Source organism: Salvelinus fontinalis, chromosome 30, assembly GCF_029448725.1.
Source record: "Salvelinus fontinalis isolate EN_2023a chromosome 30, ASM2944872v1, whole genome shotgun sequence".
Taxonomy (NCBI): domain Eukaryota; kingdom Metazoa; phylum Chordata; class Actinopteri; order Salmoniformes; family Salmonidae; genus Salvelinus; species Salvelinus fontinalis.
The window spans coordinates 24,749,705-24,769,098 of NC_074694.1; the positions used below are offsets into that span (position 1 = coordinate 24,749,705).

At 42.9% G+C, this 19,394-nt stretch overlaps 1 protein-coding gene across 1 annotated transcript in view; it reads left to right on the top strand.

Annotated features, from left to right (window-relative positions):
- Window positions 1-17,591, top strand: part of hs3st3b1b (heparan sulfate (glucosamine) 3-O-sulfotransferase 3B1b) — a 31,753-nt gene extending 14,162 nt beyond the window's left edge. Inside the window, exon 2 of the mRNA XM_055890136.1 lies at window positions 14,084-17,591. Within this exon, the coding sequence (XP_055746111.1) occupies window positions 14,084-14,702 (619 nt within the window). The 3' untranslated portion in view covers window positions 14,703-17,591. The remainder of the gene's footprint in view (window positions 1-14,083) is intronic.
- Window positions 17,592-19,394: the final 1,803 nt, after the last annotated feature.

Below are 19,394 nucleotides of genomic sequence, written 5' to 3' on the forward strand. Positions count from 1 at the left end.
AATAAAAGATGGTGGATTATGCTAATGTGTTTTTAGGTAATAGATTTACATCTTTACATATTGTGTCTTCCCTGTAAAACATTTTAAAAATCGGACATATTGGCTGGATTCACAAGATCTGTGTCTTTCATTAGCTGTATTGGACTTTAATGTGTGAAAGTTAAATATTTAAAAAAAAATTTTTTTTTGAATTTCGCGCTCTGCCTTTTCAGTGGAATGTGGGGGGGGTGTGCCCACCCTCATCCTAGACAGGTTAATTTGAGATTTTTGGTTCCAACCGCCGTGTCTTTGGGAGACGCAGAGTAAGTGAACGGATGATCTCCACATGTGTGGTTCCCACCGTGAAGCATGGAGGAGGAGGTGTGATGGTGTGGAGGTGCTTTGCTGATGACACTGTCAGTGATTTATATTAGAATTCAAGGCGCACTTAACCAGCATAGCTACCACAGCATTAGGCAGTGATACGCCATCCCATCTGGTTTGCGCTTAGTGGAACTATCATCGTTTTTCAACAGGACAATGACCCAAAACACACCTCCAGGCTGTGAAATGGCTATTTGACCAAGGAGAGTGATGGAGTGCTGCATCAGATGACCTAGCCTCCACAATCACCCGACCTCAACCAAATTGAGATAGTTTGGGATGAGCTGGACTGCAGAGTGAAGGAAAGCAGCCAACAAGTATATGTGGGAAGTCCTTGAAGAATGTTGGAAAAGCATTACAGGTGAAGCTGGTTGAGAGAATGCAAAGATTGTGCAATGCTGTCATCAATGCAACTTTGAAGAATCAAAAATCAAAAATAGATTTTATTTTTAATTTTTACCCCCTTTTTCATGGTATCCAAATGTGTTAGTAATTACTATCTTGTCTCTTCGCTACAACTCCCGTACGGGCTCGGGAGAGACGAAGGTCGAAAGCCATGCGTCCTCCGAAACACAACCCAACCAAGTCGCACTGCTTCTTAACACAGCGCGCATCCAACCCGGAAGCCAGCCGCACCAATGTGTCGGAGGAAACACCATGCACCTGGCAACCTTGGCTAGCGCGCACTGCCCGCCCCAGGAGTCGCTGGTGCGCGATGAGACAAGGATATCCCTACCGGCCAAACCCTCCCTAACCCGGACGACGCTAGGCCAATTGTGCGTCGCCCCACGGACCTCCTGGTCGCGGCCGGCTGCGACAGAGCCTGGGCGCGAACCCAGAATCTCTGGTGGCACAGCTAGCGCTGCGATGCAGTGCCCTAGACCACTGCGCCACCCGGGAGGCCTCAAAAATTGTTTTTGATTTGTTCAACACTTTTTTGGTTACTACATGATTCCATATGTGTTATTTCATAGTTTTGATGTCATCAATTTTATTCTACAGTGTAGAAAATGAAAAAAATAAAGAAAATCCTTTGAATGAGTAGGTGTCTCCAAACGTTTGACTGGTACTTTATATGTGTTTATTTCAATGTTTTAATGAATATAGCTAGCAACAACAGAATAAATACATTTGGATTTTCATATCTACAGTAGCAAAGAGGAGAATAACGAAGAAGTGTTCTGGCTAAGGCTGACATATTTCCCTGGCAGGGTCCATTTCTCAAATGTCTTTTTAAAATCTGCTTCTTTCTCTTTTTTTCCTCTCAAACGACTTGTCTTTCTGGTATGGAGAGCGAGTGGATAGAGTTTCGTTGCAAACCATGAGGCCCTCGCTAGAGACAGCGGAGGGCCAAAAGAGAAAACATTTGTCATCTGGCTCCCAACATTTCTCCGACATCCAAATGAAATAATGAAACCTTGAAATTGCACTCCACCTTGGACATCAACGCTGGGTGGTAACTTGAACTAGCAGCAGTAGAAAGGGTTAACAACGTGGGTCCCGGCTCGCTCACTGTACTTTCAGCAATTATCTTGTCTTCGAGATGCACTGAGATATCAAAGCAGACAATATCTAGGCTATCATCCAAGACGGAGCTTGAGAATTGCCCGAGGATGCAGGAGCACAACAACACTGCTGTCATTCTTCTCCTCACAAATGAACAGTTTCATTTCACTACTGGAACTATTGCTACACAATTTGGCTAATTATACGTTAGCCAGAAAGACGGCTTGCCTTAAGGATTTTGTAAACCATTAACCTACACCACAGCTGTACTGTCTGGGAATAAGGGAGGAGAGACATGTAATGGTACACACACACACAAACACACACAAACATAAACACGAATATAGATCCTTGTACACTGACTGACGGGGAGGAAATCCCCTCTTTGTAGCTCACCTGCCTTCAAAAAGTGCTCAGGCAGTTACGGATGACAGGCAATTCAAACAAGATGCAAAGTAGCTTTGTATATATATATATATATACACATATATACTGTATATATATATATACACATATATACATATATATATATATATATATATATATATATATATACACATATATACACATACATACTGTATATATATATATATATATATATATATATGTATATATATATATATATATATATATGTATATATATATATATATATGTATATGTATATATATATATATATATGTATACAAAGCTACTTTGCATCTTGTTTGAATTGCCTGTCATCCGTAACTGCCTGAGCACTTTATATAGTAGCAGTCAAAAGTTTGGACACACCTTCTCATTCAAGGGTTTTTCTTTATTTTTACAATTTTCTACATTGTACAATAATAGTGAAGACATTAAAACTATGAAATAGCACACATGGAATCATGTTGTAACCAAAAAAGTGTTAAATCAAAATATATTTTATATCTGAAATTCTTCAAAGTAGCCACCCTTTGCCTTGATGACAGCTTTGCACACTCTTGGCATTTTCTCAACCAGCTTCATGAGGTAGTCACCTGGAATGCATTTCAATGAACAGGGGTGCCTTGTTAAAAGTTAATTTTTTGGAATTTCTTTCCTTCTTGATGCATTTGAGCCAATCAGTTTTGTTGTGACACGGTAGAGGTGGTATACATAAGATAGACTTATTTGGTAAAAGACCAAGTCCATATTATGGCAAGAACAGCTCAAATAAGCAAAGCGAAACGACAATCCATCATTACTTTAAGACATGAAGGTCAGTCAATGCGAAACATTTCTTCAAGTGCAGTCACAAAAGCCATCAAGCGCTATGATGAAACTGGCTCTCATAAAGACCCCCACAGGATTGGAAGACCCATAGTCACTTCTGCCTGCAAAGGATAAGTTCATTAGAGTTACCAGCCGCAGAAATTGCGGACCAATAATTGTTTCACAAAGTTCAAGTAACAGACACATCTCACCATCAACTGTTCAGAGAATACTGCATGAATTAGGCCATGGTCGAATTCCTGCAAAGAAACCACTACTAAAGGACACCAATAATAAGAAGAGACTTGCTTGGGCCAAGAAACACGAGCAATGTTCATTAGACCGGTCTGATGATCTGAAAATTTTGGTTCCAGCCACAGTGTCTTTGTGAGACACAGAGTAAGTTAACAGATGATCTCTGCATGTGTTGTTCCCACCGTGAAGCATGGAGGAGGGGGTGTGATGGTGTGGGGGTGCTTTGCTGGTGACACGGTCAGTGATTTATTTAGAATTCAAGGCACACAACCAGAATGGCTACCACAGCATTCTGCAGCAATACGCCACCCCATCTGGTTTGTGCATAGTTGGACTATCATTTGTTTTTCAACAGGACAATGACCCAAAACACATCTACAGGCTGTGTAAGGGCTATTGTACCAAGAAAAAGAGTGATGAAGTGCTGCATCAGTTGACCTGGCCTTCACAATCACCTGACCTCAACCCAATTGAGATGGTTTGGGATGAGTTGGACCACAGAGTGAAGGAAAAGCAGCCAACAAGTGCTCAACATATATGGTAACTCCTTTAAGACTGTTGGAAAAGCATTCCGGGTGAAACTGGTTGAGAGAATGCCAAGAGTGGGCAAAGCTGTCATCAAGGCAAAGGGTGGCTACTTTGAAGAATCAAAAATCTAAAATAGATTTTGATTTGTTCAACACCTTTTTGGTTACTACATGATTCAATATGCGTTATTTCATAGTTTTGATGTCTTCACTATTATTCTACAGGGTAGAACCCTTGAATCATTAGGTGTGTCCAAACCTTTGACTGGAACTGTTTATATGTGTACTGTATATGTGTGTGTGTGTGTCTGTAGGGGATGGTGGTGGTTACATGTATGTTCTTCTATAGTCCGTTTCATCTTTTGTTCATCCTAGCTGTATCTAGATTAGAGAGTCATATCTGTATCTAGATCAGAGAGTCATATCTGTATCTAGATCAGAGAGTCATATCTGTATCTAGATCAGAGAGTCATATCTGTATCTAGATCAGAGAGTCATATCTTTATCTAGATCAGTGAGTCATATCTGTATCTAGATCAGAGAGTTATATCTGTATCTAGATCAGAGAGTCATATCTGTATCTAGATCAGTGAGTCATATCTGTATCTAGATCAGAGAGTTATATCTGTATCTAGATCAGAGAGTTATATCTGTATCTAGATCAGAGAGTCATATCTGTATCTAGATCAGTGAGTCATATCTGTATCTAGATCAGAGAGTTATATCTGTATCTAGATCAGAGAGTCATATCTGTATCTAGATCAGTGAGTCATATCTGTATCTAGATCAGAGAGTTATATCTGTATCTAGATCAGAGAGTCATATCTGTATCTAGATCAGAGAGTTATATCTGTATCTAGATCAGAGAGTCATATCTGTATCTAGATCAGTGAGTCATATCTGTATCTAGATCAGAGAGTCATATCTGTATCTAGATCAGTGAGTTATATGTTCTTTGGAGCATGTCAAATACCTTTAAATCACAATGTGTGTGACTACTGCTTCTGGTGCGGCACGCAAACACACATCTGAATGAGCTGTATCTGAACGACACCATGATACTGATGAGGCCTGAGTCTACAAAGTGACTGGTGTGATGGCGATGCTGGAGTTTGTGGCTGCCTCAGGGGTCACCAGCGGTCTGCTAACACCTTTAACAAACACCCACAGCAAACACAACATAACACACTGATCACAGACGATTACCAGCACTAAGCAAACTCGGGGTTGGTCTCCTGAGTGGCCGCAGCAGTCTAAGGCACTGCATCTCAGTGCAAGAGACATCACTACAGTCCCTGGTTCGAATCCAGGCTGTATCACATCTGGCCGTGATTGGGAGTCCATTAGGGTGGCGCACAATTGGCCCAGCGTCTTCCGGGATAACCCGTCATTGTAAATTAGAATTTGTTCTTAAACTGATTTGCCTACATAAATAAAGTTTCAACTAAAAAAATATATAATACAGACCCAGCACTCGATTACAGCTAGTGTTTGTGTGTGTGTACCTGCAGTAGAACCCTGTGTGCCCAGAGTAGATTTACTTGTTGGCATGGCTCACTCCCGAAGTGTATACCTTATGTTATATCTCGTCAATCCAAGTGTTGAGGTGTCGCGTTGTCATTCTAAAAGGAATTGTGAAATACAATGGCCCTTTTGGCATAGCTAGTCTTCATTCCTCCCTCGTCAGTGGAAAGTACTACTGAAAATGGCAGCAGCTCAGGGTAGGGACTAGGGTTGCATCCCAAGTGGCATCCTATTCCCTATGTAGTTCACTACTTTTGACCAGGGTCTATAATATTCCCAATTCCCAATTCCCTATTTGACTAGAGCCCTATGGGCCCTGGTCAAAAGAAGTGCCCTACATAGGGAATAGAATGCCATTTGGTACATAACCTCGGTGGGCAGAATGTGTAAAGCATGAGAGGAGGAAGTGAAGTTAGCACTTTCTACTCCCCACCCCCCCACCCCCCGCCACCCTGTTCCCCCACCATCTTAACTGTTTTATTTATACCACATGGAGAGCTGCCTCTCCTTGCACCATGGTCTTGTTATTAACACTCAGTAATTCTGCTCAGCCTGCATGGCCACAGGCATGTACCTCGATGCGGGCCCTCCGAGCAGAAATATGTCACATTCTCACTGTTATTTGTCCTTTCAGAGGTACTGAATAGCAACAAATAAACCCAAAACAGACCGTGTAGCAAATGGTGAGTTATAGAATTGAGTGATTTGTGTGTGTCATGCTGCAGGGATGGTAACCCATCACAAAGGAACCACTGTGGTTGTGAGAGAGGTTTCTGGAGCACTCTAACCTCATTTAAGTGTTTTCAGTTCAAAAACAGAGATTCCAAATGGCACCCTATTCCCTTTATAGTGCACTGCTTCTGAGCAGTCCATGATCAAAAGAGGTGCATTATAAAGGGAATAGGGTGCCATTTGGAACGCAACCAAGTATCTGAAGCTGGCGGTTACAGTAGCACAGTGTTGGCGTGTCTTTTTGACACTTTGCCTGACATACAATCCCTAACTCTGTATGGGTCGTTTACTTTCTGTTTATTTACTCTTCTCTGCTGGTGTCCGATGTTCCCTCCAAGAACCAGGCTGGTCCTTAGCCTAAACTAAAACCATGGAGTTGGACCAAACCAAACCGCAGGGCCCGGGCCAAACTCACACAGACACTAGCAGTAAAACATTTTTTATAAGATTGCAACTTTGTTGACATATTTCTCCCAGTGAGTTCAGTGATGTATGGGGCCATTTAGGTTAACTGTTTGTTAACGTTGGAGCCCAAATTATATTATTTAAATAGGATGCTCTGAGAGTCTGACTCCTGAAAGACGATAGAGGATTGAGAGAGGCTGGGCTCAGCCAGCCAGGTCAGTGTGTCTGGGACGATTCGCCTATCTACATTATTCATCTCCCTCTTCAGTAGACAGCTCTCTTCCAGGGGCTTCCACCCTCCAACAGTGTATGTGTGTGTGTATGTGTGTATCCAACCCAACATCTTACAGGGATCCAGTGGCACCATTTATTCAGTGAGGTCTATTCATGTGTAACTCCAGGCCTGGATCGAAAGCACCCTGACAATCTGAAAAGGAGCTTCTTCTCTAAGCTTAATGGTCCTTTAGTATCAAATAGAATTTATCACACAGTCAGCATGAGTTATTTACTAACAAACACACACACACACACACACACGCACACAATCAAGAGAATGCACACATGCACATTCACTCCTGGCCCTTAGGTTAAGAGGAGATCCCTGGATCTTTTCATACAGGAAATGAGCTGTCAGGAAACTCTAAGTGGCCACATACCAGAACCTACCATCCACCCCTCTCCCCTACTCTCCTCTCCTCTCACTCTCTCAGTATGGATCTAGTGCCTCTGCCATAAACCGTCACTTTATTATTTTGAATTTATAGCTAAAGCCTTGCTCTGCGGTTAAATACTCTGGGCTCAGTGGGGTATATTTCATAACGTCTGGCTTCTGTGTGTGTGTCTCAACACTGCTTTGGGAATATGCATGTAGTGGGCCAGGAGTGTTGTGCATGCCCGTCTGTCTGCTCAGTCTGTGGCATCCACAGTGTGTTTATATTTCAATCCCATTTCATAGACAGACTAGGTTCTCCTGCTGGACAATTACAAACAGACTGTAGTACATTACTTTCAGAACCCTATAGAGGCTTCATAATGTGCTTATTTACCAGTCAGAGATTCACAAGCTGTTGAATTTGTTCAAATGAGACTTTAAAAAACCTGTGGAATCAAAGATACTTTCCATTGTTGAATGGATCCTTCATCATCCATGCTTTGATAAATGGTGTTTATGAAAACAACCAGTCTAACTATGCAGAAGGAGTATCTCGCATGCATTCAGAACAGAGAGAGGGGCTCCAATAGAGTACTCAATTGACCACTTTGAGCCCAGACTTAATTGTTAGTCAGCCAGTTGTCTAGAACAGGGGTTAAACCTCCAAACGTTGTGGCCAGTCAAGGAACAAGTGGGCCTCAAGATGTCTATCTTACACCGCAGAAGAGTCTTTCTTTTTTTCGACGACGACTTTGTAGCCACATCTCTCTACTCCTGTTCATCTGAAGACCTTGGGTGAGAGGTTGGAAGAAACGAAAGAGAGTCTTTCAGTGCTTCTTTCCTTCATTTCCTCCATCTCTCCCTGTCTCCTCCTGTGAAGTGTCACTTAGCTTCTCTCAGATCTCCAGGCTGGTCTCTGAGGGGTTTGGGGACTGCTCCTGATCAATAGCCTATAGAGTATTCGGAGAGGAGGTAAGTGTTTGTAGTGACTATCCAGGAAGTCTTTAATAAGTTCAGAAAGCATTACGAAGAAGTATTACCAAGTGGGACGACTCAGTGCTCTAAATGGGCAGAAGTTTTTCACCTGACAAGCTACAACAGTAGAATTCTGAGAATAATTATAATTATTTGATTATATATATATATATATATATTTTAAATTTATTTTATTTTATTTTATTTTACTTAACTAGGCAAGTCAGTTAAGAACAAATTCTTATTTACAATGACGGCCTACCCCGACCAAACCCGGACGACACTGGGCCAATTGTGTACCACCCTATGGGACTCCCAATCATGGCCGGATGTGATACAGCCTGGATAGGTGACTCAGCGTTGGTGAGCCATCTTGAGGTGAATTACATGGAGAGAAGACTGTCTTTGGTTTTAGCTATGCCCTAGCTTTAGTACTCAAAGTCTGGAAATGATTGGGCGATTAGCTTGATTTGTTTTGACTTCGGGTCTTCGGGTTAATTTGAACAGCTCTACAGCTACTTAGAGCCTAAGCTGTTTGTGTGTGTCTTGTGTTGGTGTTATCTCTATGGGGAGTAGGTCTAATCAACAACTTAAGGTGTGCATCAGTCTCTCCTGTCCCTAGTGGACGAGAACTATCTCTCTTGATTTGCCTTCACACAAATGATCCTACAAGGGATAGACACCTTGAGTAACAATGACTTTACATGCAGTGACATACAACCAATGCCACCTGAATCATATAGACACCAAATAGGAAACACCATAACAAGGCAACTTTTCTCTCTTCTGTCTTTGAACAAACCGGTGGTCATTTTGTTACGGCTGTTACAGATGCACTCGTTCAATGGAAACAGAGGCAGCCTCTTATCGTCCAATCAAATGTGACAGAAGATAGAGAGACAGAAATAACCCCTGTCTTGTCTGCGTTTATCTGTGTGTGTGAGTGTGTGTGTGTGTGTGTGTGTGTGTGTGTGTGTGTGTGTGTGTGTGTGTGTGTGTGTGTGTGTGTGTGTGTGTGTTTGAGTGTATTTACTGTATCTATGATGGGATGTGGGCCGTTAAACGCAGGCCACAGGGCCACTCCAGTCCCCCGTTTGAAGTTGGCATGCAGAGGGCTTCTGCTTTGTGTCTTATCGCTGTTTTTGGCGTCCCTTTCAACTTGGAAAGAAAACCCTTCGACAGAGGAGAGAGAGAGAGAGAAAGGGGAGCGATAGAGAGAGGGGAGAAAAAGAGAGGGGAGAGAGAAAGGGGAGAGATAGAGAGAGGGGAGTAAAGAAGAGGGGGAGAGAGAGAGGGGAGAGATAGAGAGAGGGGAGAAAAAGAGAGGAGGAGAGAGAAAGAAAGAGAGAAAGAAGTAGAACCAACAGCTGAAACACTTAGTAAAGTCCTGCTTTTAAACATCCTCAGTTCGAGAAAAGAAAACCCATACAAACCTGGCGTTTTGTTGTGTGTTCCGATGTGAAGAGCAAGGGCAGTTCACCCTAATGGTAAATGTCTGTCATGCAATTTTAAGATATCTAATATTTTTGGAATATTGTAATGTACTCACAAACTTTTGCATAATTTCAGCCAGTAGTTTTGAAAGTGGTGCTCACGAGCCAAAAGTGGTCCCTGTTTTTTTGTGTACTATGTCATCAAATTGGGTACTACGTTATTCATTTCGTATGATATGTTTATTTTTATTTGTATGGTATGTGACGAATCAAATTTGTACTGTATGTTACGAATGTGTTGTGCTTAAGATCCTGGAGTGCATCTTTAAGTTGTTATGTATTGTAAGGAACCAACGACGTAGATGGATGTTGGTTGCTTAGAGTGAAGACATTTGTCCCATGTGTCATTGAGCAGAGAGAAGCGGAGGCAGTGGAAGGCCCCTAGAGCTTGTGGAACCTCTGGAGTCTTTAGGGGGGCAGCTGAGTGTTCCAGGGGACAATCTCTAGGCACACGTTCCACTCTAGAGCTCTCCAAAAGCTCCTCTCACTCAAAGCTGAGAGTGATCGAGAAGTGCTTCCAATCAGTCCTCAATAGGCACCCAGCCCCCCACCTCACCCCTCCACCCTTACCCCAGTCCTTACCCCCGCCCCGATGGCCCGGCCACTGCCTCGTTCACCCCGCCGCCAAAGGACAATGCACTCGATTTGAAAGGAAAGCAGGGAAAAAGAGGGTCTCGTTGTCACAGAATTGCCTGTTTGCTGACAGAACCTTTAAAAGCACTACCTCATAAATCAAAACAGAGCATAATAGGCATTGTTCCTCCCAAGACCTACTCTTCCCACTGAACTGAGCCCCCTCCTTCTCTTCTCTTTTATTCTACTCCCCCCTTTTCTGCTTCTTTGGCACTCTTCTCAGAGAGAAGTGGGTAAAGTCAGAGGGGGAGGTTTTTATTGAAGGCCTTCTCTTCTTCTCTTGTGGTGGATTTGGCAGGTCTGTTTAGAGGGTCTCGTCTTCCCCGCTCCCTCTCTCTGTCCAGCTCTACCCTCCTTTTACCCTCTCCCTCCCTCCATCCCAACCCCCTACACTTGATTCACAAGAGGGATTCCCTGAGCTAGGATCACCATAATCTATCAGCATGCACATTCTACCTCAATCTCCCTCCCTATCCCTCCCTATCGCCAGGCCCCATTGTCACTTAGAAATCGGATTAGAACGAGAGCTGTGTGCTGGTTCTGTGTTGGTTTGCTTCTAGGCACTTTATGCAGCATGTTAGCACTACATAATACAAAAAGGTTGCCTGCAGTATCACCATTATTTCTAGAGAGAATTAGTGACTAATGCTTTGTATTTTAAGGCTGACATGTTTGGTTTATATTCCTTGAAGACATTCGAGAAGCCTGTATAAACACTTTAAGTGGGATCAACGCTCTTGAAGAAACAGTAGTATGTGTGTGAGCAAAGAAAGGAGTGCAATCCAAATACACACACACACAGGCACACACACACACACATACACACACAAGATTGCACACACACAAGCACAAGCAAACACACGCAAGTACACGTGCATACACACACAGTCACGTACGCGCACATGCATGCCTGCGTGTGTTAGCATGCATGCGTGTGTTTGTGTGCAAATGTTTGTGCATGTGTGTGTGTGCATGTGTTTGCTTGCACTGCTTTCTTCATGCATGCGTGCCTCCGTGTGTATGCGTGTGTGCTTCCGTGTGTGTGTGTATAATCAGTCTGTTTGGCTTACACTCCTTTCTTCTCTATCTAATAATGGTTTTGCTTAAGGAGAGATCTGTCATGCTCTCGCAGAGAGATTCAGTGCATCCCCCTGTTTTGATTTCAATAGGCAGTTAATGAGCTTTTGGAAGAAGCCTTGGTTCTCTTTCCCCTGCTCCCTTCTCCTCTTCTGTGTCAGCAATCAAGCTGATATGATCCTAATTAGATCACTGGCTGGCTCTTGAAAGACTCTGTTGATACTACACATACATATCTGTCAAGAAATGTCCATGAACCATTTCATTAGTTACCTCACATCACCCTGGGCTTTCTCTCCTCCATTTAATCTCTCTGTCTCTCTCTGTCTCTCTCTGTCTCTCTCTGTCTTTCTGTCTCTCTCTCTCTCTCTCTCTCTCTCTCTCTCTCTCTCTCTCTCTCTCTCTCTCTCACTCACTCACTCACTCACTCACTCACTCACTCACTCACTCACTCACTCACTCACTCACTCACTCACTCACTCACTCACTCACTCACTCACTCACTCACTCACTCACTCACTCACTCACTCACTCACTCACTCACTCACTCACTCACTCACTCACTCACTCACTCACTCTCTGTCTGTCTGTATTCCTCTCTCTCCCTCCCTCCCTCTCCCAGAAAGCGATTTTTTACTCACAATTTCCACTATAAAACGTGACCACTAGTGCATTAAAGGAGAGCCAGCCAGTAGTACATGTCAATGAATTAACCATGAGGTGCAGTAGTTTTACATGAACTAGATTCTAGAGCAGAACTGAGGAGGACATAGAACTGAAGGAACTGTAGGACAAAGAATGGTAAGCTTAGGTCTATATGGCAGCCCCAATGCCTCTTACAGCAGACATGGTGTGTAAACACTCACGGTGGGATTACACAGTGCAGGGACAGGGTCTTTTACAATGGCTGTGTAACTCTGGCCCTGCACAACAACACAGCCTGCTACATAGGGGACAATAGGCTAACGGGAACCCTTATCTCTGTGTGCACCCTGATAGCCTGCCTGCATGGGTTATCTCTCTCTCTCTCTCTCTCTCTCTCTCTCTCTCTCTCTCTCTCTCTCTCTCTCTCTCTCTCTCTCTCTCTCTCTCTCTCTCTCTCTCTCTCTCTCTCTCTCTCTCCTTCCTCTTTCTTTCTTTCTTTCTTTCTTTCTTTCTTTCTTTCTTTCTCTCTCTCTCTCTCTCTCTCTCTCTCTCTCTCTCGCTCTCGCTCTCGCTCTCGCTCTCGCTCTCGCTCTCGCTCTCGCTCTCGCTCTCGCTCTCGCTCTCGCTCTCGCTCTCGCTCTCGCTCTCGCTCTCGCTCTCTCTCTCTCTCGCTCTTACTATCTTCCTCCTCCTTGCTTTCTCACTAACTGTCTGCCTTGCTTGCACTGGGGTTCAAGCAAGATAGTATCAGTATTCTAGTGTGTATTTATACATATGTGTCCTGCAGGGTTGTACAGTATGTATCAAGACTGTGTGTGCATGTGTGTGTTAAGGAGCGTGCCTAAGCACATACGAGTGTAGGTTCCTGTAATCTCCGGTTTATAATAGCACCCCTCACCTCCAGCTAGCAAGTATCAGAACCAGAATCACATGAAGACATCAGAGACGTACGGGGTTTCCTGCCAGAGGCTCCAGGGGCTCTCCGCCAGGGAGGGAAAGGGGATCCGTGTCCGTCAAAGCCCCTCTTATTGCCTCGCCATAATCCACTCTCTATGATTGTCCACCATTTCTGAAACCCGAAACCATCTTGGCAGCGGAGAACATGTTCACTTTTCATTCAAATGCCTCTTGATCATAGGTTCTGTATGTAACTTATACGTTTCACTCCCTCTACCACAGCCGTACTGGCTGGCCCTGGTCCTGTTAGAAACATTGGGTAAAGTGAAACATGTTGAGTCTCCTTTCAGACAGCTCGAGGGCTTATTGTTGAAGCATGGGCACGCCACAGAGAGCTGTAGCTAAATCAGTGAAAGGCAAATTAGGCTGTGCTTTGCTGCCTAAGCGGTTAATGGTGTAAAGAGGCAGGGTGGATTAAGATTTAAGCCCAGCCTCACTGGACCATTAGGGTGGTTGGCAGAGCCAGACAGACAGACAGGAGGGATGAGACAGTGCACTTCTCTGTGTGTTGTTGATCAGATTGTGAAATAGCCCAGGTTTAATAGAAAAAATGGTTCTTCATAGAATTTGATTGTAAATTCTACACTACACAGAATTTTCTTGTAGGTGGATATTTACTGAGGAATATAGGTGTATGACTACAAGCGATGTGAGGGCCTCTAGCCTGTGTGTATGTTTTTAGTGAGTGGTGTTTATGTTGGAAGGCTGCCTATAGTAGTAGGTTGGGTGCCCTGTAATAAGGCCACGCGGCCTACACTAACTGACTGACTGACTCATTGATTGTAGAACACAATGCTCTCCATCTGGTTGATTACATTATGCAAGATATATTACATTATGCAAGATTCTCCTCCTAACCACCCCCCCTCTCTCCCTCCCCTCTCTCTTTCTCTCTCTCTCTCTCTCTCTCCTACCTCCCTCTCTCCCTCCCACTCTCTCTTTTTCTTTCTCTCTCCTACCCCCCTCTCTCTCCCTACCCCCCCTCTCTCTTTCTCTCTCTCTCCTAGCCCCCCCCCTCTCTCTCAAGCATAGTTTATTTCTGTCTGCTTTAAAAATGTAATAGTTCCTAGTTCTAAGAGTCATGAGTGATAGATTTTCTTCTAACACTGTCCTCTTTTCTCCTCAGGGAGCTGATGCCCAAGACCCTAGAGGGCCAGATCACCATGGAGAAGACCCCCAGCTACTTTGTGACCAGAGAGGCCCCGGCCCGGATCTCCGCCATGTCCCGGGACACCAAGCTTATCGTGGTGGTGCGGGACCCCGTCACCAGGGCCATCTCTGACTACACGCAGACGCTGTCTAAGAACCCCGATATTCCCACCTTTGAGAGCCTGACCTTCAAAAACAGGACTACGGGGCTCATCGACACGTCCTGGAGCGCCATTCAGATCGGCATCTATGCCAAGCACCTGGACAACTGGCTGCAGTACTTCCCCATGGGTCAGATCCTGTTTGTGAGCGGGGAGCGCCTGATCAGCGACCCGGCCGGAGAGCTGGGCCGGGTGCAGGACTTCCTGGGGCTCAAGAGGATCATCACTGACAAACACTTCTACTTCAACCAGACCAAGGGCTTCCCCTGCCTCAAGAAGGCTGAGGGCAGCAGCAAGCCCCACTGCCTGGGCAAAACCAAAGGGCGGACCCACCCCAACATCCACCCAGAGGTGGTGCAGAGGCTACGGGACTTCTACAGGCCTTTCAACATGAAGTTCTACCAGATGACAGGACATAACTTTGGTTGGGATTGATGGATGTGAATTTGGGAAGAAACATTGTTTTTTTTCTCTCTGTAATTCAATGAATGGCAAAAAAAAGACATGGGAGATATTGCTATATATATGTAAAATGTACAGAAATCTATTTTATAATAATTTATTTTTATTTCTAAGCAATTAATTCACTAAGCTGCCTAACCATATTGTACATACGTAGCATCTGGCCCACATTTATTTCCTTTTTTTTTTTTTTTTACATTCCACATTTTATTTTGTTTCTTTATTCTTTCCTTAATGGTCCCTCATGTCAACTCAGCAGAGTTAAAGTGGTCCCTCATGTCAACTCAGCAGAGTTAAAGTGGTCCCTCAGAGTTAAAATGCAGATAAGTAATAATTTTTTACTGAAATAAGAATATAAGGATATTGATAAAGGCACTGTTTTACAGGTATAGTGTTCACAGAACAGTGATGAAAAACCCATTCATGTGCATTCTGATTTAAACATTCATAATCCCTTTCACGTTCAATAGCCATAATTAACGTTCCCCCACACATTGTTACTTGTCTAGTTACTCCTATGAGTTTCTGTTCCATCCATTCAAAATGTTGTGCTTCATATTGTGAGTTACCCCCATCCACATCCCATTATCCTACCGTACCATTGGTCAAACCAGCTGATCTCCAGCCCTGTCATTGGCCTAACCAGCTGATCTGATGTCCCTTTCATTCAATAACAGGTGGATCAATTGGCCTAATTGCTCCTCATTGTGTCAGACATGGTTAAAGGGTACGTCTGGCCTCCCTCTTGTAGGGCTCCTACAGCCTGTTCTAATGAATCCACCAAAGGCCTAAATCCTATTTCTGACAGCATCACTTTGATAGGGCTCCATGTTGACATGATGCTAATGGAATAACGTTACTGAGGCCCATCGATTCAGGTCTCCTCTCCACTATACTCTTGCTCTCATTACAAGACACTGTTGGCTCAGAGCCAAAGGTCATACAAAGTCCCAATTAAATTAGCTCTGAGAGACGTTTGATTTGTCGAAGAGACAAAGAGGGGAGGACACTCTGGGTCAGGGCAGGACTGTAGTATAGTCCTTGAATGCATCCCAATTGGCACACTCATTCCCTATATAGTGCACTGCTTTTGACCAGGGCCCAGTGACCCTTGCTAAAAAGTAACACAATATACAGGAAATAGGGTGCAATATACAGGAAATAGGGTGCAATATACAGGAAATAGGGTGCCATTTGGGACACAGTGCAAGCGCTTGGCCTGAGTTGAGGTAGGAGCTAGCAGTGGCCTATACATCTGTCTGATACAGAGCATTACGATAGAGATGATAGAAAAACCACAGAGCACTCTGCTTCACTGGAACACATCATCCTCATCCTCGTCAGGCCTCAGATCAGATCTTGATGTCCGTCCCAAATGGCACCCTATTCCCTATATGGTGCACTGCTTTTTACCAGATGTCAAATGACAATCCTTTTGGGCCTTGGTCTAAAGTAAAGGACTATGTAGGGAGTAGGGTGCCATTTGGGGCGAATACACAGATCAAAGGGAGGAGGAGAGTTTCTGAAGTACTCTCTGCAGGAACGGCCTCGGGCGAAGATACAGAACATCATTGTTGTCATGATAAGACTTCATTATGGTATGTCTATGGTCTATATAGTTTGCCTTATTCAACCCGTCATCCTAACATTGTTTCTTCCATAGTTTCATATTGGATCTCAATTCGCTCCTACTTGTTGCCAAAAAAAGACTTTTTCAGAGTGTGGAGCTCAGACAACAAGTTAGCTTGAGTCACTATCTTTTCTTTTGAGCTTTTCTTTTTTTTGTTCTTTGTTTTTCTCAATGCTTCTTTGTTATTGTTTGTCTTTCTGTCTGAATTCTTGATATGCAAGAGACAGTCTGGCGTTATCATTCAGCAATGTACATGCTGGCCCATACCCTCGCAGGTAGTGTCTACTTCAAAGTCATACTATGCTCTTTAGAGGATAAGAGGGCTGATTCTGCTTCTCAAATGGTACCCTACTCCCCATAGTGTATTACTTGTGACCAGGGCCCATGGTTTTTACCTCAAACTAGTGGATGGTAGCACACTATGGTAGGTGGATGGTAGGGCTTGTCCTAATATTGTACTGTCCCTTATTCACATATAGTGGCTTTTTTCCACCAAGGAATTGACACTTATTTTCGATTATCATGCCTATATGGATAACGCCTCAATCTCTCCTTCTCTCCTTATAGTGCAATGGTTGTTGAAAGCATTTAAAATGGTCTTTATATAGAGCAGGAAAACCATGTGAATACAAGCTATCACATTCTGAATTGGAATAATGTTGATCTTTCTCCCTGTAATGGCTGGATTAGGGGAGGCTGGGGCAGTTACATTTGCCTTCGGTCTCCCCTAATGCACTGGAATTCTGATCTTGGTCATGTTACTAAGAGAAAAGGGTTACGTCCCAAATGGCACTCTATTCCCTATTTACTGCAGTACTTTTGACCAGGGCCTTTAGGGATCTGGTCAAAAGTAGTGCACTTTTATAAGGAATAGGGTTCCATTTGGGATGCACTCTATCTTAAAAATGTGCACTCATGGTCATGGTCCAGGCTGCTGCATCCATTCTGGTTGAGTTTTGTTCAACCCTTTTAGAGCTCTACAAATGTTAGTGATGTTTGTCTTATTCCCATCCGCATATAATATGGTTAATACTTAGACGTTTAGCAGATTGTGTATGTATAAAAATGAAAAAGAACATGTAAATCAAGTATTTTGTGGTATCATGTACATCAAATGAATTAATTTTACACAGTGAAAGAGCAAAATGGAACAGATGTTTCTAGATAATTAAATACTGAACATTCATACTATTTCTTTGTATGAAGAAATAAATAAAAAATTATATATTTTACCACTTTCTAAGTTCATCTTTTGAATTTCGATGTGAAAACATGAAAATAATATGGAATTGTCAATGACAGAGTATGAAAATGTAAAATGTAAAACATTTAGAATGTTGAATCTTTGCACATCAAAAGAACACACAAGAAAGTAATGATCTGTATTTCTCGCCACATGAAATGCAAAAAGTGCTCGTCTAGCTGTCTAGCAATTAGAGTAAATATGCTAGTAAATACTTGTTAGTAGTGCACTCAGACAGTAAATAGTTGTTCCTAGAGCACTCAGACATTGCACAATTGGATCAATGGTACTTTTCCTGTGGTGTACCTTTTCTCTAAAATGGAGGCTTTCTGGGAAATGTCTCATTACTGGTAGTCAGAGGAGGTCTGAAGCAGACCAAGGGCATGCTGTGTCATCCACAATGGTTGGGAGGTGTGTTTGTGTATGTGTACGTGCATGAGTGTGTGGGGTGTGTGTACATGAGAATGTGTGTTTTTGTGTGGGTGTGAATTTGTGTGTATGTTATTCTGTTTTGTGGTTGTGGGTTGACACAGAGCAGCGTGGGAGGTTTGGGTATAGTGGTGGGTCTTATTCCTGATGTCGGAAATGCCCCCCTCTTCTACACCCCCACCCCCTGTGAAAGAGACACATTGTGTCCTAGTTCCTAGTGTGGACTAATGAGATACACCTCTACCTCCCTGACTGTTTATTTACGCGTGTGTGTGCGTGTGCACACGTGGATGTGTGTATATGGAACACCTCCATGTTTTAACAGGGCCCTATTTACCCTTTCAGAGGTGCTGTGTTTACCTGGCTGTGTTCTGACGGGGATGCTGACATGCTGGAACTATGTTCCAAACCAGGAGAGTTCTTTACGCTCCATCACACTTTCCCATGAAATCCCACATAAAAAATACTGCAGTTTACTATAGAATACTACTGTACTTACTATAGAATTATGCAGTAAACTGTAGTATACTGTACAATACTGTACTACACATTGTAGTATCACTCTAAGATGTGTAGAACTTATTATTCAATGGTGTAATATACTGTAGAATACTATGGTAAATACTACAGTATTGTCTGCAAAAAAATACTAAATAATCTGGGGAAGCTACTCTGAAAATATAGTTATTCCAAGCTACTAATTACTTCACACTGAAAGAAGTTAAGCTACACTAAAACTACCCTTAAGAAAAATATAGTTCACTCAGTGGTGGAAAAAGTACTCAATTGTCATACTTGAGTAAAAGTAAAGATACCTTCATAGAAAATGACTCAAGTAAAAGTGAAAGTCACCCAATAAAATACTACTTGAGTATAAGTCTAAACGTATTTGGTTTTAAATATACTTATGTATCAAAAGTAAATATTATAAATCATTTCAAATTCCTTATATTAAACAAACCAGACGGCATGATTTTCTTGTTTTTAAAATTATGGATAGCCAACATTCAGACATAATAACAAAGCATTTGTGTCTAGTGAATCCACCAGATCAGAGGCAGTAGGGATGACCACGTGTTAAGTGTGTCAGTTGGACCATTTTCCTGTCCTGCTAAGCATTCGAAATATAACAAGTACTTTTGGGTGTCAGGGAAAATGTATGAGAGTAAAAAGTACATGTTTTATTTAGGAATGTAGTGGAGTAAAAGTAAAAGTTGTCAAAAATGTAAATAGTAAAGTACAGATACCCCAAAATAGTAGTACTTCTATCAGGTTTGAGGTATGACTCAGATGCAGACAGTGTCAAAGAAGCAAAAGTGTATTTCTAGTACAGGAGCAGGCAAACGACAGGTCAAAGGCAGGC